At 36.9% G+C, this 22,282-nt stretch overlaps 1 protein-coding gene across 1 annotated transcript in view; it reads left to right on the top strand.

The window, feature by feature from the left end:
* Nucleotides 1-22,282, top strand: part of LOC107092629 (kin of IRRE-like protein 1) — a 143,043-nt gene that overhangs the window by 76,563 nt on the left and 44,198 nt on the right. Inside the window, exons 2-4 of the mRNA XM_015387216.1 lie at nt 2,890-3,039; nt 13,454-13,603; nt 16,890-17,047. Of these exons, the coding sequence (XP_015242702.1) occupies nt 2,890-3,039; nt 13,454-13,603; nt 16,890-17,047 (458 nt within the window). The remainder of the gene's footprint in view (nt 1-2,889; nt 3,040-13,453; nt 13,604-16,889; nt 17,048-22,282) is intronic.

Here is a 22,282-nt window from a genome sequence, read left to right as displayed (position 1 = left end):
TTAAAATCACAATACATGCCATTTTCTGAGAGGAATGTAGTTTAGTACAAATGTTTTTGAAATCTCAGTTGCATCTTAGTGTTTAAGCTGTTTTTCTTCAGCACTTCTTCAAGCTACATGATTTAATAAAACTGAGAATGCTTAAAATGCTTGCTCCTCCTGAAGGAGACCACAGCACATGATAAAAACTAAGGTTACTGCACATTTTCTGTGTGTCTCAACTTGATGATATACCCAAGTATTAGATTTATTTTGTAAAAATTGTCCAATGTTTGTTTATGTAGTCCTTACTTTTCATTAGATCTATATTTACTGTGGACTGTGGCTGGGCCACTCCAAAAGACTGAAAGTACTTTCTGTCAGAAAAAATAAAAGTAAAAAAGGTGCTTTAAGACTAAATCTCCCATTAATATGAATGCAATTTAGCTTGTCTGAACATAAACTACTAACATTTTTATGATGCTCTTTTTTGAGTTGCTCAAAGGACATTTTAATAGCTTTATAGCTTGAGTCACAGCTCATCTGCTTAACCGTTCTTTTTGCTAGACAGAGCCACCTATAGAGCTAGTTTCCCATTACCATTCAAACCTAGAAAGTATTTATTGATCACTGCTTCTATGTTCCCTTTGTGTGTCTGCCTCTATCTTCTTGAACCCCCCCATCAACCGTGGCAGAAGGGTGCTCAGACTGAGTCTGGTTCTACTGCAGGTTTCTCCCTGTTAAAAGGGAGTTTGGGTTTTTTCCCCCCATTGTTGCTGCATGCATGCATGCCCCGTATGACCAATTGCTGTAAAGTCATCAACACTATCCAAGTAAATATCTAAGGTTGTTACATGTTCATCCAGAAGGGATGCTTTCTGCAAGGTTAATGACTTAATGCACTGCAATAAACAATCTAGAAATATGTGTCCATACCCTTATTTTGGGTAGGTAAATAAAATAATTTGCCAATGGAATTTGTTTTTTTTACACTCAAAGATAAGATAATCAAATAATATGCACTTGAAATAAGAATGCAATTGTTTTTTTCTTATCATATTCAAATGTAAATTGTTTTTGTTCCATCAGCAGTGTCTTGCTTACCTTTTCAATTCAAGGCAAAATGCACTTGTTTTAAGAAAGAATTACTTGTTGAGAATTCATTTTTAATACATAGAGTATAGAAAACCTTGAGCAATCTGTCTATAAGATTTGATTAAATTGTCTCTCTAAAGTGCACTGAAGTAAGATGTTGTATATAGAAACCATACATCAACTGAACTCAGTTGTTGCCCTAAAGAACAAATATAAGGTCTTAGTGAGATGTGTACAAGATCATTTTAGTATGTAATGATCACAGGTAGAATTCTACTTTTGCTGTTAAAAAATCTGAAAAAGACTATATATGTACATAACTAAAACTCTTTCTACTTTCATATTTGTTTAATTCTAACCAAAGCCAACCAGCATTCTCTAATTAAAAAGGAAATGCTTTAAATCAGATATTCCCTTAAATGTTAAATGAAAATGTAGATATCATCGTGCAGTCACTGCAGTTGTCCTCTGAAATCAGAAGCAAAGATAAAAAAACATCAAAGCCCTCCTTTTGAGAAGTGTGAGGCTTTCTGGCCTTCTGTAAAGGAGCTATTCACACGAATAACACGACATGTGTAATCCTCCTGACAAATCAGTAAATCTCTCTGTTGTTTGCTCCTTTGTGGTTGAATCCTGCAGAGATACATCCCTGAGATCCATGGCCTGCTTTATTAACCAGTTTTTGCCTTAATTAACTAATAGGATTGTTTTAACCATGATCCAAGAACAGAATAGCCTACGGGAAGACAAACACCGACTGCGTGGATGTGTTTGTGTGTGTGTGGGGGGGTGTATGCATGTATCCAAGATTGAAACCTTAAGCCTGTATTCTCTCTGTCAAGAGTGAGTCGATGAGATGTGTGTTAATGTGCACAAGTGCATACATTTGGTGTGACTGATTGCTGTTTGTGCCTGAGTGTACATGCACGAAAACCATTCACGTGCGTGTGCATTTGTAATCTGAAGCAGCAACCTCTCTCTCTTTCTCTCTGCCTTAATTAATGTAGCATCTCGCAAGACTTTCCCAGTGAATATGAAACAATTTTACCTGATGATGCAAACAGCTGAAAACACTGCCTCGCTTCGTGCCTCTACGCTTCACCTTACACTTTCTTATTATGCGAGAGCGTTAATAGATGCTACTGCTACACATGTACTTTTCACATCTGTGTATTTTAGTGGTGCAGCGATTGCCAAAAGACTTATTTTGCTTCAGGAGATGTGTGTGTGTAAGCAAAATCCTTTGTAGAGTGTGATGAAAAAAGCAGTACCACAGCTCGGCAAGGATGTTCCTGCAGAACAAGAGCTGGCTTACACATCCTTGCACAGATGCACCCTCTACAGCACACAGATTTAAGCCTCCAAGAAGTCCGTGGAAAACCTTGAAAAGTGGGCTAGATGGAGACAAAGCAAGAGGCACAGACGAATTACAAATATGTGCTGTAAATCTGGGGGTTTGAGCAGCACTAAAACTTTAAAATGATTAACAAGATTTTATTAACTAAAATATCTAAATCCCAGTGTTTCCTTCCCCCTGGCTAATATACTATACATGAGGACTACAGTGAGTTAATATACCTTTTCACTACTTGTTATAAAGTCACATGCTAAATCAAACCATAAATATACCTACCTTAAACTCGATAAAAGCACCAAACAAATTACCCCAGCTGCTATTATTTAGACAGACATGAGTCAATAAGATCAGCAAGACTGTGTGTAGCTCAGTAGGGCATAATAAAGAATGGCAGCTCATGGCCGAGACGCAATGAAGAGACCCTAAAATTGATTTCCCTCTTTGTCCTTCTGTTGCAGTGTGCTGTGTGCGATTCTCCCAGGAGCCGGCCGACCAGTCCGTGGTGCTGGGAGAACGGGTGGTGCTGTCCTGCGTGGTCTTCAACTATTCGGGCATCGTGCAGTGGACCAAGGACGGCTTGGCCTTGGGCGTTGGAGAGGGTCTTCGAGGTAAAGTGCAGAAAGAAATCCTGTAATGGGTGAAGAAAAAAAAGCACTGCTTTATGAGCTGCAGAGATCAAAGGGGAGTATAGAGGGGGATTTGATATGGTTTTGGTTCAGATTTGACAGAAATAAATCTGGCAATATGGTCTAATGGTTGAAAAGTTTAGTTTTTAAGGAAATTATCCACGTACCATGCAGGAGAGAGTTAAATGCCCAAAAGCTTGCTTGACTGACAATCTGGGCAAAAATGAGTCCAACATTTCATGGTGAATTAGAGAAAATCCCTTACACTGCTCACAAAAGCAGACATGCATTTGCATTTACATTTTAAGCTGACACGCACATCTGGACCAGCTTATTGAGAGCGAGACAGAAGAATACCCTTTAGTTCAGAGAAGGGAACGCATCACAAGAAACCAAAAAAGCATAAGGTCATGAGGTCAAACCCTTTCCACAGAGAGTAGCAATTCTTTCTAGTGATCCCAAAAGTTAGAGATACCAAATTAATCAATTAATGGGCCAGAACGAAAAAAAAAAGACCTGTTATTTACTTTTTACAAAATCTCAGTCGATTTAAATACTAGTAAATAGAGTTTTTACTAAATAGAATTAAACACATATCTATCAACAGGTACAGCTGTCAGATATAGATGTTTCCCCAAATACTCAGTGTCATGGTTTTGGTTCTGTTCAAGTTTTATCCCCGAGTTTCCATTGGTCTTATTTCCATTTTTGTGTTCTAGATAATTCTTCTTTTACCCTCTTGTGTCAGACTCCTTTTCCCTGCCTCCTTTCTAGCCTCTGTTAGCCTGCTCTTTGTTTCTCTCTCCCACATATTATCCTCCTGTTCAGTCACTCTTTGCTGGTTTGTCATCATTTCTTGCCCCCTTGTTGTGCGTATTCCTGATTTTCAATATTTTTGGATTTTGAAGATTTATGTTTTGGGATTTTTGCTTTTGTCACCCTTTTTTGTTTAATTAAATCTTGCAAGAAACCACCTCAGCTTCAGTCTCTGCATTTGGGTCCTGTCAAACATTCACTAAACTTGACACTCAGTTGACAACTGAAAAAGAAATTCTAATCCTTTTAAAATACTGATGGTTTAGTGCAACATGATAATAGATTTAAAGTTATTTTTTGGGGTCAGACAACAGGGTGGGAGTAAGGAAACTATGGCCAATTATAGCTCCTCTTCAGCAAGACAGTCTTACATGAGGGTATTTTCTACAAATAAAAGTTACAGTGAGGTGTTAAAAATTTTATTTGTGTTTGATTTAATTGTATAATTAATTAACTTCATATCTAGGACTAAAAGTAAAGGAGATGTGGTCAAATGGCCTTTAGCCTAGAACTCAAAAACCAAGAGGACCCATCTAATGTCCAATAAGGTTTCAACATATTTCAAGAAAGAGTTGCTGTGAAAAAGCTATAAAGATTACATTAATACACACATGGTCAAAACCACGCAGCTATGTACAAAACTCTAGTAACCTAAGGCTGTTTCAAAGGGCTAGATTTTAAAAATCATTGGGCAGTTTTGAAAGCTTATGAAACCCCAGCAATATCAGTTATACAGCAGTTGTGCTGTCTCCTGCCACTTGGCTAAGACAACACATTACATACAAGCCAGTTTCACCCAAAACATTTAGCTGTCATATGAAAAAGCTCAGCAAACCTGCAAAAATCCATCTCTTACTTGTTGCAACAGGGATTTTTTTCTACTGCTATGTCATTTTACAGATTCTGTAAGAAGAACAGTTATATTTCATGCCTTTATTAAGGGCCTACCTTTTTTTGCAGTGTATCTGGTAAAGCTGCTGGTTAGACGAGTTGGTGAAGGTAAATCCAGCTGTTTAGAGCAAAATCTGCCCTAAACCTCACTGCGGCTGCTGCTTTGTTAGGAATTGAAAGGATAATTAGCTAAATAATCGTATTTTCTATGATAAGAAAAGTGGTCCTGACACACTTTTTGAGCAGACTTCACATTTAACAAACCAAACAATGCAAGATTATTGCCCTTATTATAAGGGCCCTAATTATTTAATTGAATTAATTCTGTTGTCAACAACAAGAAACAAAGCCAAATACATATCTATAATGCAGTTCAGTTCCATCAGGGAGGTTTGTGAATTTATGCTGTCATCATGTCTATGAGTAAAATCCTAACCTCATTAAGAACTACCTGCAGTGTAAACCTGAACAAGTTATCATGAAGGAGTTGAGGTATGCTCTCCACATACTCCTGATCTAAGCATCATTGAGATTACATGAAGAAACAGACAGAATGTAGAAAGCCTAAAGCCACAGAAATTCTATGATAAATTCTTGAAACGCGTATGCAGAGAGCGGTTTTGCTATATTTGCTATTATAAATGCCTAAAAAGTAGCTTTAATATGTTTTTTAAGTAAGAAAGTCCACCTTAAAACTTAATCTGTGCACTCAGTTCATCGAGATTACGATCCTGCCTTTAAATATTATTTTGCCATCGGACCAGCATGAAACCTATGTACACCGCCAATGCTCTGTCACTGGGAATCCCCTTCAGCAGTTGCTTCTGGCCCGGTCACCTTTTGGGGGTTTCCTGCTGCTGTTCATGGCGGCTGGAAGGAGATGTTAGCGGCCTCATGTTTTCAATTCACACTGTACACACCAGTATAATAAAAACTAACACATCTTGCCAGCAAGTTTCTACATTTTAAGTTAATTTAGGCATTAATAAACTGTTTCAGGGGAGAGATAATTGGGGTTTTGGTTCGGCGGGGTTTTTTTTTTTTCCTTGCCGGCCCCAGATCAGCTTCTCTGATTGGTTGCTGTGGCACGTTGAGCAGCAAAAGTTAAATATTTCCAACTACAGCAACTGTTGCTGGTGGGGTGCGTGTCAGATGCTCAGAAGCGCCAAGAAGCGCTGCTCCTGCTGCGGGACGTTTTGCTGCGCTTTGATGCACGTCAACCATAGATTTTGCATGTAAACCAGCTGCTTTTACTTCCTCTATCGCATGCGATCTGAACGTAGCATTAACCAACTTCCTCCCAATTCTCTGTACCTCAAACAATTGATTCTGTTTTGAAATCAAAAATTGGTCAATTCTGATATCACTTTATGAACACTTATCTTCTGTTAATGATTGCCATTTTGTTAACTAATGTGAGCTATTAAGTGTTTCATTTTGGAAATCATTCTTTGTTTATAGCCTTTTTTTTTTTTTTACTCCTGCTTAAAACTGCTACAAAATACCCAATCTTGTGCCACTAGATTTTTGTTACTCCCTACTAAACATGTCCATTATCCACTTGTTACTAGATAGCTCAAGGGCTTCCTAAATTTGCAAGCGAGCAGTGTTATCTGAAAAAAGCTGCAGTTGCAGTGGTTCAAATGTACCTCTCTGTTTAGCTGTCAGGGAATCCGAGAAGAGAAAGTAAGCTTTGGCCGAGGCTCCAATCACTGAGGTAGATAAACTGCTGATTCAGATTGATATATTTTGGCAGTGAAGAGAACACTCTGAGGAACTCCTGAATCCCACCAACACATCCTCTGTCAGAGAAGGCAGAGCGTCAGAGGAAGTTAAGAAGCTCCTTAGTGACAAGGTGCTGTGCCTGGATAACATTCTTCCAGAGCCGATAAAGGCTCTGACACTAAAGTGCAACTCTGGCTGACATGACTTTTCAAGTCACGTGGGAGGTCAAGAAAGTGTCAACAAAAGGGCAGGAGTGTCCTGTTCGTTCAGATGTGCCACACCACTCAATGTCCATGAGTAAGCTGAGGAGGGTATCTGAAAAGCAAATGTCCTTATAAACTCAATCTGACAATAATTTGTTATTGTTTTTTTTTTTCTAACAATACCTTAACGTACCTAATTAATGTTAATACTGCATTTAGTTTAAATCTAGTTTGGTTTACCCTTTGGTTAAAGGTTTTCTAACTAAAAACAATCCAACTAATTACATTGAGTCAATTACTTTTTGTTTCCTTGCAAATATCCCCTTGAGTGGCAAAACATCCAAGAGTATAAAAACATTTAATCTGTTTTTTGTGCAACAGCTTTTAATTAGTTTAATGTCTATAGAGCCACTGCGATAGCTGTAGTTAACTCCTACTCCTAGGATCACCTTGATCGCTAGTCTGTGTTTTATTTAACATAAATGGTAATTATTTAAATTTAAACTCAATAACCACATATATGGCATTTTCTTGTCAGAAAGCTCAGATTGTGTTTATATTTTTCTGGGCTCAAGTAAAAGTTGCTGAATTTAAATGTACACTAATACCAAAATTCTCTGACCCAGAACACAAATACTGAAATATTTAGTGTTACTTATGGTTCTGTGGATGAATAAGCTGATGATAAATTTTAGCAACTCATAGCTATACTGCAACTTTTTGCTTATTGAGGCTTTTAAATTCACATTTTATCATCTGCTGAACCACTTAAACATAATTGCTGATTAAAGGGGAGGGATGCAGTTCAGTACATGGCATAAGAGCAGAACATAACTGAACATAACAGGCATTTATTTAACTGATGTTTTTAAGGAAAAAAACATTAATCAAATCAAATCACTACATATGGTGGAAGTCTTGAGTTCAACAGTGCTTTTAGAGGACCCCAGTTCCTGACTTGCTCCCCAGACTTAGCAGCAGCTCAGACTGGGAAGCAATTTCTTCCCCAGATTAACCATCAACACTGGCACCCAATAGGGCTGTGTTCTCCTCCCACTATTCTTCTGTTTGTATACAAATGATTGCACTTCAGTTCGGTAAAATAACTAGAACTATGTCAATTCTGCATAAAAGAGGAGGTGAACTGGTAGATCCCCTGGTGAGATTAAGGACCACCTGGAGCTCATACAGTAGGAGTTGGATGTTTGACCTCTGGAGCAGGGTTCCTTTACCCTGGTCGTTAGGCCCCACTGTCCTGCATGTTTAAACGTGCTTTCCTGCCTCACCACACCTCATTTGAATGAAAAGGTGATCTACAGGCTTTTAAAGCATTTAAAGGCTGCCGAGGAGATACTTAAATTATTGAATCAGGTGTACTTGAGTAGAGACACATAAAACACAAAGGACACTGAGCCCTGAGGACCAGGTTTAAGAAACCCTGCTCAAAACACCCCTCATTTTGCCTCCCCTCTCCATCCTACTGTCTACTTTGGATTACTTCTGGTTCCATGGATTCACCCTTTTTAGAACCTTAGTTCTTCCTCACACATAGATATTAAATGCATTAAGTGCATTAACTAGAAATGTTGCTACCTGGTGCAAAGAGCTGCTGGTTAATCTTCCGCACAGCTATTTTTTTCACTGCCACATGTTTGTCCATACTTAAGATTTTTTGGTTCATCCACAAAACATTACAGGTCCAGACTGCAGCAAACAATTAGGTCAGCAGAGAGGTTCACTGAGGCTGACTTTCCCTCCATTCAGAATCGGTAAAGGTCTAATGCAGCGGTAACCAATTAAAAATCAGTGGAGTACAAATAAAGAAAATCATCAACCAATAAAGGTCCGGAGACATTTTTAATTATAATCTGTTACTTTAAACAGCATTTATCACAGACGTAAAAAGCAGGTTTTTATGCATCCATGTTATACATTGACTTTTTAAACAAAAAAATATGAAAACCAAATAGAACATTTTTCCATTTTAAAATCTAAATTGTTTTTTCCAGTAGAGAACAACAATCATTCACTTTGATATATAGACAATTTCCTGATTCACATATGTTTTATATTTATTTATATATTTTTTTCTATTTTCTGTCTTAATGAGAGCATTGGGCTTTATGCTGCCCTGCAAGGCTTTAAACCTGGGTTTGAATGGTGACAAAGCACATATCAAGGAGCTCATTTTGAGCCTGGATCCATATTTATTTTTGATTCTGTTCATGGTGGAGAATCCTGTTTCACAGCAGCAGGTTGAGCCAAACATACTTTAAATGTGCAGGGTCATCTTTGAGCACCATTTCACTTTTCTGTCACCAGTTGACTGCAGTTCTTCCAGCAGTTCACACTTTCTCTGCTCTCTTTTTCTCATCGTCTTCTCTTTCTTTCCCATCGCACCGCTTGCCACAGGTTTGTCTGCTGTTTCTAAAAGAAGCAGCAGCAGCAACACAGACAGACAGCAGCTCATTGGCTCATTTGTATCAAGTGTAGCCTGGTCGCGGCGGTCCGGACGGCTTTACCATATTAATAGGAGAAGCGGCACATGTGAAGTTGGACATTGTTGTCGGACAACATGCAGTAATCTATAAATGTTTTAAATCCAGTTGGGTCCGTATCCAGACCGCAGTCCACTAATCTGTGACCTCTGTTCTAGTGTCATGAAAAGGGTAACTAACATATTTACAGACCCCACACATCCTGCAAACAAGCTGTGCTGAATTTTATCTTCAGGTTGGCGCTAATTACCAAAACCACCCAAAACAGAAGCTGTCTTCCCTCAGGCTCTCTCTGATGAACAGAATTACACTTTACAGCTTGTTTCTAAGCAGCCTTACAGTCAGCTACTCCACTGTGAAACAAAAAAGCCTGTTTGCATCATCTTTTTTTAATATATACATAAATGACATAAACACACATGTACATACTGTTGCTTTTATTCATTTTTTTATATTGATTATATATACCACATTTGTTCACAGTGAAGTCAAATTCCATGTCTGTGCACACATTTCTGAGCAATAAAGCTGATTTATTAGCAGTGTAGTTTAGTGTAATTTATTTAGGGCAGAATATTAGTTTACAGAGGCGTAAATTATTAATGAGCAGACACATTATACCATGTGTGCATGAGAGATGAGAATTGGAACATAAGTGCTCAATAAAACACAGGTTTATATTTTAGCAATAAATTGTCCAAAACTTATTTTGGTGACATTTGTAATGGAGACAGCATCATTGCAGCATTTATTTAACGATGTATTAACTGCTAACTGCTTTGGTAGGCTACTGGAATTTTAGTAGAATGTAAATCTCAATATATGGTGATTAAAATCTTCCAACAAGGTCACAACATTTTCATATTCTTCAGTACTCTATGTTGTCCATGGCAGATATAATTTGAAAGCTTAAAAAGATAAAATAAAGGATTTTTCTTTAATTCTGTTGCTGCTGAATCTTCTTGTTGCTTCTCTGTTAAGTTATCCTGCATAAAAAATCTGATAAATAATAATGAAATAGCTAAATTATAGTTTTTTTCATCCCTTATTAACATATATAAACAAGTCCAAACTCAGCCCACTCTGCAATCAGCCCCCATTTAATATTTGTTCATTTTTATGCACTGGAAATATAGAATGAATATTAAAACATATAGTTTAATATCTAGGTATTCATAGTTTTTGGGCTATAAGCTAATTTCTTCGGATTGGTTACAACTGTATTTTGCATCCTTTGCTACTGTTAAAAGCTCTTAAAGCAGATGCAAACTTGCAGCTGCGGAGTTAAGGAAAAAGGTCTTTAACATATCAAGCAGATGCATATCCACTTTTAACGGCTCTGCTCAGTAATAATTTAGCAAGTGACAGGGATGTTGTGTTCAGCCTAATTTACCTCTTTGGAAAGGTCAGTAGATCTTTTACTCTTACTGCACCTTAATCATCACTTTTCAAGAATCCTGCTGTTGCTTCTTTCTTCATCCTCTTCGCCCTCTATTCCTCCAATCCTTTTCTCTTCCGACTCTATTGCTCATAAATGCTCCCCTTGTCCTTGTGGTCCTTCATAACACTGCCATACTGAAACCAACACTTAATACCAATGTTGTCCTCTTTGTCTGCCTGTTCTTTGCTTTCCAGCCATTCATCCCTACCGCCTGTTCATTTTTCAGACTCAGCTGTCTGTACTACCACCCTTACCTTATTTTCTGTTCTCTTCACTTGTGTGCTTTGCCAGTTTCTCCTGTTCATCTTTTGCTCTTGAATGGCATGTCAAGCATGTCTGAAGTCTGTAATTCATTAAAGTCTGTAATCAACATAATGATTTGACAAAGTGGTGCAGGTGTGTGACATACGTTGGATGAAACAGGATTTTGGAAATACGTGACCTGCATGACTAAAAAGGCTGTTTTGAACAGTGTAGGCATACAGAGAGTGCTGCAAATTCAAACCTGCAGCTCACCCACGCGCGTGCCTTCATTCACCAAAACAGTTGAACAGCACTTAGTGGTGCAGACAAATATGAAATGTATTCAATAGAAAGAGTTTCCAGCGTAATCAATGCACAGGTGCACATTTAGACTCTGTGCATACCTAAAACAAACATCCCTCCACTACCTGCAGGCATCCGTGGTAGCAGTTTATTGTTCTTCCTCCTGCTCCGTCTTCTCCTCCCCAGGGTGCTTTCACCTCTGTGGTTGCTATGCTGCGAGGTGCTGGAGTGGGTGATGTAATCTCCACTAATACTTTTGCCATCCCCCCAGCCCACCCTCCCAACCCGCCACCCTTCTTGTTTCTCGCTCTGCACCCCAACTGCCTCCCTCCTCCATGAATCCATGATGTCATGTGAGGATCTGGCACGTAGGATCAATGAGTGCCCCCTAGTGGGACGCCATGCTCAATTATCTCTTTGTGCGAAAGGCGAAGGTTCAAACACAGAGGAGGGGGTGTTGGGGTGCAGCTGTAATTGGAACAGCGAGGCCTGTAGTTTTGCTGTTTTCGAATCACACAGGGATTGATTTGACACTTTTTATATATGCGACTGTATTTGATCCGTGTTTCTGTAGATCTTTATCTATATATTAGTGAATGTGTGTGCGGTTTTATCATTTTGTGTGATGTTTGTGAGAAAGGCACAGCTCTGATCTCCAGACAGAGCAGTTAAAGCAAAAGAAGTGTGTGAAACATTTGAAGATTGCGCTCAATGTTCCCTGTATAGTTGATAAGCTTTGACATTTCCACATAAGTGAATGCCCCATTTTCTGTTTGCTACCTCTGACTCATATAATGAGGTTTTGAATCCAAATTAATCTATTTCAGAAAAGAGCTCTGCTCTTTTTGCTTCGTGCTGTAAACAATGCAGGCATCACTCTTCTGTCCTTATTTTGAAGAAAATAAAAAGAGAAATAAAGCCACAGATGACTAATACATTAGACATATCCTGTCTCCAATACAACAATAAAAAGGATGACGTCATGAGATAAAACGATAATGATTTTCAGAAACAACAAAGTTTCAAATCTTTTTAAGTATTGTGAAAGTCAGTGAAATCAGTGCTTTATGTTATGAATGGGTGAGGGGAATTATTGTAATGTGCAGTCGTGATAATCTAAAAAGAAAAGGAGGCAGTGTGGAAGAAAGCAGAGACAAGTTATTCAGTGTACCATGTCCTCAGGTGTCCCATATCAATAACAAGTGCTGCATATGGGGAAATGCCCACCCTGGAGTCCTGCCAGGGTCCTAAAAGCATTTAACATTTCTTTCTAGAAAGAAAAAGAAATGCAAATGAGTAAACAGTAACTAAACTCTTTATTTAACGACATGACTCATTGCACAACCATGAATATAGAAATAATAATTACGCACAGATAATGTTTTTATCCTGACAAGTCTGAAAACATTTTGTTTAGGGGTAAACAGATTCTTATTACTTTTTTTTCACTAAATAGTTGTAACAAAACCCACAAAGATGACCCACAGTTCTGTAAACTATCACTGCACATATAATTCTAGATAAATGTGACAGTAAAGTTTAGCTTTCAAAATTCAAATCGATATCAAGTTAACTGAAAACGTACGGTTAGTGGCATTTGATTAACTTTTTAATTTAGTTCTATTTTCAGGCATAGCTGAAGCTAAAGAACCGATGCTCACCCAAAGCCACCTTGTTTGGGTAAACACAATTTTGTCTGAGTCGTCCACTTTGCATTTATTTATCACTATCTCTATGTTTCAGCTCTAAGTCATCAGCAAACCTGTAATCGCTGCATCACATAATTGAGGCAAAACACTGGTCTCCTCATCATGTTAGTGTTAATGAATATTTATTTGTCTTATAACAGGAAACACATTTTTTTTGCAAAATGAAGAAAAGATTTGATCATTAATAATGTTTAAAAATCTTAATCAGCACTCTTTCTTCAAAAAATAAAGGTATAAAATTTATGTTCAGCCATTCTGACTTAAAACAAATCAGCAGCTCCTGTTAATTCACCAGTGCTTTCTTTTTTACCTGAAGAAATAATTCTTGCTTTAGGTAATTACTGAGGAAAATTGCTGAAAATTGTTGTATTTTTTGCTTTTTCTCCACCTCCCACTAATTCAGAGGAAATTTCATGTTTTGACTTCAGTGTTGTTTAGCAAATTGTAGGTGAAGAACAACTAAAAATGTGGTTTAAAAAAAAAAACAATCACATGGTGGAGAATTTTTTTTTTTTCCAATATATAATTCTGTTCCTTGATTGCATTTGTGTTGTGCTTTTCTTGCAGCCTGGCCCAGGTATCGTATACTGCGGGCGCTGGACACCGGCCAGTACAATTTAGAGATCTCACACGCTCAACTCTCAGATGACTCGCTGTACGAGTGTCAGGCCACAGAGGCCGCCCTGCGATCCAGAAGAGCCAAGCTCAATGTACTTAGTAAGTAAAATGATTCTGCAAGGCCAAAGTTCAATTCATTCATATTTTTCTAAAACGTTTTTTTAAGTCAATCAATCAACAGTGGAGTAAGTGGAAGAATAGTCTATTAAATTCTTAGTTTGCATATTAACTGCATCGTTAGGATGGAGATTCTGCAAAAGACTCACAGTATTTTCATCCGGATCGAAGGATGTTAGCTGCCAGCTGCAAATGCATCCAACTAGAGGAGGACTCCTCATGCTGTGGTTCCAGCATATCATTTTGTTTTTAATGGCCTCCATGAGGGGTGTTTGTTGCTGAGAGATAGCAAAAATATCAGGGTTCTCCAAAGCAAGAGTTTGTATCATTATCAACCCTTGAATCCTGAGCGCCCCTTTCAAAGACGCTGGACCAATATATTTACACTATACATCCCAGTGATTCACGACCTGACTGACCCTTTCTTAAGGATTTTTTCTAAAGCCTTACCTAAAGATTATCTAAAGATTACCCCTATAGGATGTAATCTATGAGTTTTAGATGTAAAATTGTGTATGGTGATCCTGAAGTGCAAAACATACTAATTCATCTTTAAGCAAACCTACAAATAAAAAAAACAGAACATATTAAAAAAAAAACAATTCAATTCAGTTTATTTTTATGGCGCCAATTCACAACACATGCCATCTCAAGGCACTTTACAATTCAACCAGATCATATTGTCGAAGGGATTCAAATTGAAGTTTTCTATCTAAGGAAAACCAGTTGATTACATCGACGCACATATGAAAAACACATTTTAAAAATGCAACAAAGATCCCAATGACATTAATTTGAAACAAATTAAATAAAACAATACAACATATTCAGAAACATAATGACATTAACTTGAGACTAATACAAATAAAAAACGCAAAATTTCCAGAAGCACAACAACATATTTAAAAACAAACCGGAAGTCATTCAGCCTTTTCTGTTCAAACCTTGAATGAGGAAGTATAGGCAGAATGATTTCTGGTTTAAAAGTCAAATAGTGCCGTCGTCATTAAGGTCTCACTAATATCTACCTCTTCCAATTGGGTCATGCCATTGTGATTCTGAATATGTTGCATTTCTGCATTTGTATTTGTTTTAATTTACTAGCCTTGTGCGTTTGAATATGTTGTTGTGTTTCTGTGTCACTGGTTTTGAACATATTGCATTTGTTAATTTGTAGCTGTGTTTAAAAATGTGTTGATGTGGTTTGCGCTGATAAAATAGTATTTTGACTGTACAGAAACATCTTTCTTTCAGGGTTATAGGTTCAAGTATTCAATAGCTTCATTAGTTTGCAAAGATTGCTGAGCTCTGGGCTGGTTCACTATTAAGAATATTCCAATATGATGTAAGGTAACAGTGACTGTTACAAAGCTCACCTCCTGAAACCTGCTGATGGTCTACTGTCTGCCATTGTGTCAGCGGCACTTGCAGAAAGAACCACACATATATTCTGAGCTCTCAGTTTTCAACAATCACAGTTTCTTTTTATTTTGTTGAAACTGGATTCTGCACAGAAACTTTTTTCTACTTTTGCCTGCATAGAAAGAGGAGCTGCAGAAGCTTCTTGTCTGTCTTTGTGTACACTCAGGTACACAGAGGAAGCTCAACTTGTAGGATAGGAAGCTCTGATTAGTGCAGCTTCAACACCGCTGGTTGAGATTCAAAACTTCAAAGACAATGACATTTTAACAGAGACACAAAAGGATACTGGGGACAAAAAAAAAGAAAAATTCCAGATTAGGTCAGAGCTTATTGCAGTTGCCGTCTCTTTGAATAATTCGCAGCCTGTGTTCCTGCAGCTGTTAATCATCCACACTGTTATTCAAGGAAAGAAGACTTAACAGGAAAAAGCAGTGAGGTATTTGTTACCTACTGGTCGGTTCACAGCTGTGCCTGGTTAACTGCTCGGCTCCCTAGTCTGTGACTCCAAACAACAGCATTCCATCCATCCTCAGTCAGTCGCCTTCCTCCTCCTTAGCTTAAAGTGATGCAGCTTTTCCTAAATTACCAAGAACTATTCTCATCTCTGCCAAAAAAACTGCATTGTGGATGAGTTTCCAAAGCAAGACAGCCACTGCAAATGGTGCAAAATAGAAATGTTTAATAAGTTTTAGTTGTGAAAGCTTTGCAAAACCATCATTCTCACTGTGAATTTTGGACAGAAGACAATCTCCACATGAAATTGGAAAAAGAAGAGAGCAAGGAACACTCTCATGAAGTATGTTCTTGTGAAAATTGTAGTCTCTTAGAAAGACGCCAAGTCAAGTCATGAATCACTGGGCTGTATTGTGTAATCGATGAGTCATAGTAGCTTATAGGCTGGCAAAAGATGACATCCTGCTCTGTAACCTTTCCCCATTGGCTTTTTCAACGCCCAGTTAGTCATTAAAAGCATGATAAATGTGTATGTGAATGTCTTTCTCACTGATCTAACAAACCAGTTACAGTTGTTAAAATAATTCTGAAACCAGACTCATTTCATTGGCATCATTAGCAACAGAATAAATCTAAAAGGAAACAATTATGAATTAGAACAATGAAGCCTTGGCTATTAGTTCTCATATTTTTTTTTTTTATCTTAAAAACCTAACAACAGTTTTTTGTTGTTGTTTTTTTTCTTTTTTAACACATTAGTACGAGCCTATTCTTCAGTTAAAAGCATCAACAATAAACCGGGACTCTGAAAATAAGGATTTGCATCATAGTATATTGTGTTGTCTGCTGAGAAATTATAAAGAAAATTGCAAGTACACCATAAATTAAAGTGCAATTGGGTTTTTTTTTAAGTACGCTTTTTTTTTCAATATAGCTTATTAGGACCCTATCTTACTTCTTCAATTATTCTTTGGGTCGTAGAATGTTCAGTGTAGATAACTGCCCAACCATTATAAAAATGCATAAAACAGCTTATTATTCTTATAGGAATGCCAACAACTTGTGTTGTATTTATACCAAGTTCCCCTAGAATATAATGAGATATTAAATCAGAAGAAAGGTTAGAAGTCAGAAAGTTAGAATCTCCTGGGGAAAATGTATGAAAGACCTTTTGGACTTTGCAGAGGGTGACACTGCACTTTGCATTTGATTGGTTAAAAAAAGAAAATTCCACTACGTAAGTGTTAATTTTTTTTGTAAAGAAAATATAAGAGGCTAAATTCCTTTGACCTATGGGGAAAAACTGTAGTGTGTGCTCAGATGTGGCTGTTCTTTAAACCTGAGTGCCCTTGCATTAGAGTCAAGAGTATGGATTTGTGTGTCTGTCCTGCAGTCCCCCCTGAGGATCCGGTGGTGGAGGGAACGCCGGAGCTGCTGCTGATGGCTGGTACTGCATTCAACTTGACCTGCGTAACCCGCGGGGCCAAGCCTGCAGCTCACATTCAGTGGACCAAAAATGGCGTCCCTGTGGAGGGAGCACACCACTCAACGGTGACTCAAACACATCCACCCCCCTACACACACACACCCTTAATGCATGAACATATAAACACCCAGACTTGCACTGGGGACACAACTTTGTAAATCAAGATCAAGGTTTATTGCACTGAAATATTCACAAATGGCAAACTGCTTTGAGACAATCTAAAACATAAAGGAATACTCACCGAAAATCAAGATGAACCATCTTTAGATTTAGAAAGACAACTTTCTAAATGCAAACCAGGGACAAAATGTGTGCCTTTAAATCAGACATTTATTATATAACCATTTTTTCTTGCTGCTGTGATTGGGTTGATGAATAAGTGAAATGCATGATTTGCAGTTAAAACTAATGAAATAGGAGAATGCCCCTTAAATTTTTAAAAGGGGTCAAATTTTAAATGAATAGGTAACATTCAGCTAAATTTCTCCCTCTCACTACCTATCTTTCATTTAAGTTTAGTGTGAAGTATAACTTTGCTGTGTTCTCGCTTTGACCAAATAAGGTTCTCCCCAGCTCTTCAACACCTCTTTTATTGGAACAATTATAACATCTATCTATCATCTAAAAGATGATTCCTAAAAATGTGCAAAACAACTTATTAAATCTTAATTTCTAAGCGATTACCACAAGTTTCAGCTTCATGTTTGAGATAATGCTGTAGTATTGTCACATCTTACTGGAAGCAGAAAAGATGCAGATACGAGGGAAATGTGTACATAGCTGTGCACATACAGAATATATTACAAAATAAAGGGTGCTTTGCACAGTTGGAAGGAATCATGCAGACAAAACACTGATCCCTGTCCACTTAATATACATCACCAATACTCCAGAGGCTCATGCATTTTTTTTCTTACCCTCTTCCTCGTCAATTGCGATACAAGCTTTTCTTTGACATCACAATTACTTCCCAGACTGAAATCCCAACCTGCAAACTTCAAAGCTTTCCTGAGGTTCATATTATACAGACTAATTGCACAATTTTAGAGGTGTGTGCACATCTGTCCAGAACCACAGTCCCTTTTGTAATTTAAATTTGAAGGTCTGAGGATGACAACTCGTTCTTTGGAGGATGGGGCTGTGTGTATAGTTGCTGCATGGATTAGAGCTCACTGGTCGCTCTGCCAGTTTTTTGTTGGCACAATGAGGTTGTAGCCACTTTATAGGGTCTCCAGGTCTCCCTCGAAAAAGAGATTTTATCTCAAGGGACTTCCTGGTAAAATAAAGGTTAAATAAAAAAATAAAATAGAATGAGGCAACTGAGGCCTCCACCTTCCGTTCTTGCATGGCCAATCCCAGTTGGTGCTCCTTGCTTTTCAATGAAATAAAACATTCTTGTTTCAGAATTTAGTGCTCGTAACTTAGCCATATTTATTAGATTTTTGCCATAGAGTACCTGTAGGGTAATTATGGAGGACAAGAACAGGTTTTCTCTGATGTCACATTTAGGCTACATCTGTAATCCTGATGAAATTAGACTGGTTAAAGATAAGGCGTGCATTTTTTTTGTAATCTTTTCCGTGAATTCTTGGGAAAATTTAATTCTATTTTATTAGAATAGTACTGCACAAAATTATTAAGTGTTCGGGGTTTTTTTTTTCTCAAAAATGCAAAACAAAAAATAGAAGTAATCTGGGTAAACAGCAACTGCACATATACCAATAAAGGATGAAGTGTACATAAATCATGTGTAAATAGTGATTAATAAGAGATGTGCTTCATCCAGCTTCATTTGGAACCAACTTTATTTTTCTGCAGATGCATTGTTATGCAGCAGACAGAATTTTTCCAAAGTACAATTAAACCTGGAGAGACTCACACACACAGAAGAAAGAAGCAATTAGAGAGATTTATTGATGGGTCTGACAGTTCTTTGGGACTCTAAAACCGGCAGAAGACACGGAAGCTTAGACTAGTGATGAGTTTGGATAATCATTTGAGATTAGGATTAGATATATTTTCCCCTTTGGATCCGGACACTGGTGGTGGATTGGAGAGCAGAAGAGAAAGAAGCCAGAAGGAGATGATATGGAGGAGGGTTGAAGTTCAGTTGAAGACCAGAATAGTCTGTGACTGAGAGCTTAAAAAAGAACCTTGCAGGGTGGTTGGCTGAAGAGGAATGAGGACTTGATGGTGATTGGCTGGCGCATGATGAGGTGCTTAATTGCAAATGAAGCTTAAATGAGTCTTCCTGTTCGAATTTCCCCCTAAACTTTATATAAAACCCATTACAGAAGAAACTTTAAATGGTAACCTGTCAATAACCTAACAGCTAACAGGTGTTTGAGATCAGCAAAAAACACAAAACAAAAAAATATACCATAAAATCTCAACTGATCTTCATTTGCCTCGTTATAATATTTGATTAAATAGCCAATAGTATATTTTTTATTACAGAGCTGAGTGCGTCATAGATAACCCCAGGTCATAAACAGACGTAGACAAAGTAACAGCAGCTAAACTCATTTATTTTTTTTCAAAGCTGATTTGTTTCCAAGTACGAATAAAAAAACAGCCAGGGGTTTTAGAAAAAAAATCATCTTTCTTCTTGGCATGTGATTGATTTTGTTCTTTCATCTCTAAAACATGAAAAACTTAGGAATTTAAGCAGTTTCCAGGCAACAAGAAAAAACTAATTGGTGGTCAAACATCAGTAAACAAGTCCACGATATCCAGCTCTGAATATTTTTTTAAATATATCCAAAGGAATAATGAATTGAATAATGTTTTATCCGTCATTAACTGGGATTTGTGTAATAATTTATTATTGGGTACTGAATAGTACAAATTAGAAGTTGGGAAATGTAGGAGAGAAAATCAGGAGCATTGATTAATTAATTATTTGGTGATAAATATTTTACAGTTGCAGAGATTTAATCAGATGCACAAGATTAAAAGAGGACAAAAATCTATATTTTATTAATTGGTAATCTATTTAACATCAGGGATTGTTTTGTCCATCCTATCAATGTATTTATATAACACAAAGATTTATAAACATTTGATTTCCAGGAACCTTTATTCTCATTTAAGACTGGTCAGTTTTTTATATATATATATATATATATATATATATATATATATATATATATATATATATATATATATATATATATATATATATATAGTATATTAACAAACACATCTAACAATCCAAATAAGGAGCTATAAATTGGATGGTCAAAAATTATTTGTGTACAATGAGTGGATGTGTTAAACCAACTTATTGTAGCAGTAGAAGTGTCATTTGTGACCCTAATGACTGCAGAAATGTAAGCATATTAAAATTGCAGGTGCAACATGGTTTTAATATGTGAAAGATCCACTTCTAAAAGGAGAATGGAGGTAAAACAGATCAAACAAGCATGTTTTAATGTGCTCTTTTCAAAATGTTTTATCATAAAAAATAATGAAATTGTTGGGGTTTGTGTCTTTAGCTATTGTTGCAAAACAGAAATTAAAATCATAAATAGATGAGTAGATATCAATGGCTTCAGCCTTATCAAAATATTACACTTTGTTCTCAGCTGAAGGACACCGCTCTCATTCCATTCTCAAATCTTTGCTACGTAGAGAATGAAGATTATAACTGTACATCCGGACAGAGGAACTGTCCTAATTATATAAACTACTGGGGGAAAAATCAGTTCTGACACGCAACAGCCAGGTAATATTAAGGTGTAATAAACTCACACATCATCAGTGATAATTACCCTAACACATCTAACTGGGTTTGAGCTATTTTACAACAAACTTTTGGCAATTTTTAGTTGTGCAAAGCTGGTTAGAGACGCACCAAAAAAGAAATACGACTGTAGCTACAATCATAAACATGGTTCTGCCCAGTCTGGACCCAGAGGAGCTGCATAAACGTGTAATAAACATTTGTAACACAGTGTAAGAAGAGAATTTCTTCAAATTGATTCAGATACATGATTTATCTCAAAATACAGTATTATGCAGTTTATATCAATTGAGCTAAAGTATTTTTTAAATATTTGGTATTTTTTATTAAGATCCTCATGAAGGTTGAGAGATCAGAATAATGATTACGAGATAATGAAATAATGAGCAGCTCTTCAGCAGCCACCTAATGTTTTATTCTAATGACTTTGAAACATGTTGCTTTTTTGAATAACTAAAAATATTTTAGTTCTTTTTTATTGTGCTTGTAGGAGCATTGTTTTATGAGTAGGCATCTTATGTTCTGATCTTAAGTTGATGTATTTGATTAATGTAAGAGGAGCTGTTTCCAGAGACCAAAACATGGCATATCAGAAAACAAACATGTTTCTGTGGTTTTTCCATTTTATTTTATTTATCTTGTTGCTCAACTTTAGTTGGAGGTCATCTGAAATGTTTACTGCCTAAGGGGCTTTTAGAGCTCGTATTGCCTCAGGCTGAGCGAAGATTATTCAGGTATAGAACATGCCAGCCATCTGTATACATAAACATGAAGTAGATGTATAGTAAATGAAATAAAAGCATGAAAGAAATATTGAAGATTCAATCTTTATGAACTGTTTAACAGGTTTGCATGACTTACCTGCAGAGGTATATTTTCTTCATGTTGATAAAAGGGATGTGACATTTTATTCATAAAATTAAAAAATTAAGAAAATTCAAAGAGAAGTATGTAATGCAGGGCAAATTATTTAAATGGCATCCATAGCACCAATATTACTTTCAAAAGTACTGTAAAGGGAAACCTAAGACAGACAGTTATTTTCACAAAATCTCTGGAAATTGCAAACAAAAACAAAGCTAAACTCAAAATAACTAGGTTTGGAAGTGTATACTAGCATGGAAAACAAGAGTAAGTGAATACAGGGAAAATGGAAACATTACTGTAGGCCTGGACTGCTTTTTAATAGCAGTTAATGGAAAGAAAAACAAAATGGGTAAACAACATTAAGGGTAGCAGTGCAGCTCCGTCCATGAAAGAGACAGTGCCAAAACCAGAAGTGCCGAATCAGGAGTACTTTGAGTGGGAAAGCAAACAAATAGGAAAAAGCAGATAGAGTGGCAGCAAAACATTATTATCTGTGGCTCTCTTAAGGAAAATTGTTCAAATGCTTTGAACCATCAAAGGTAAAATTTATAGAGATAGTAAATAAAAACAGAATCCATGTTCTAACTTAAGTTAAAAAAGCTACATTTATATTTGATGTTTTCTTAATTAAGATGAATTTGTTAATTATAATGGATGGATGGATGGATGGATGGATGGATGGATGGAT

This window comes from Cyprinodon variegatus, unplaced genomic scaffold (assembly GCF_000732505.1).
Source record: "Cyprinodon variegatus isolate N-32 unplaced genomic scaffold, C_variegatus-1.0 Scaffold17, whole genome shotgun sequence".
Taxonomy (NCBI): domain Eukaryota; kingdom Metazoa; phylum Chordata; class Actinopteri; order Cyprinodontiformes; family Cyprinodontidae; genus Cyprinodon; species Cyprinodon variegatus.
Note: the sequence above shows the minus strand (reverse complement) of the source record. Positions and strands in the feature narration are given on the sequence as shown.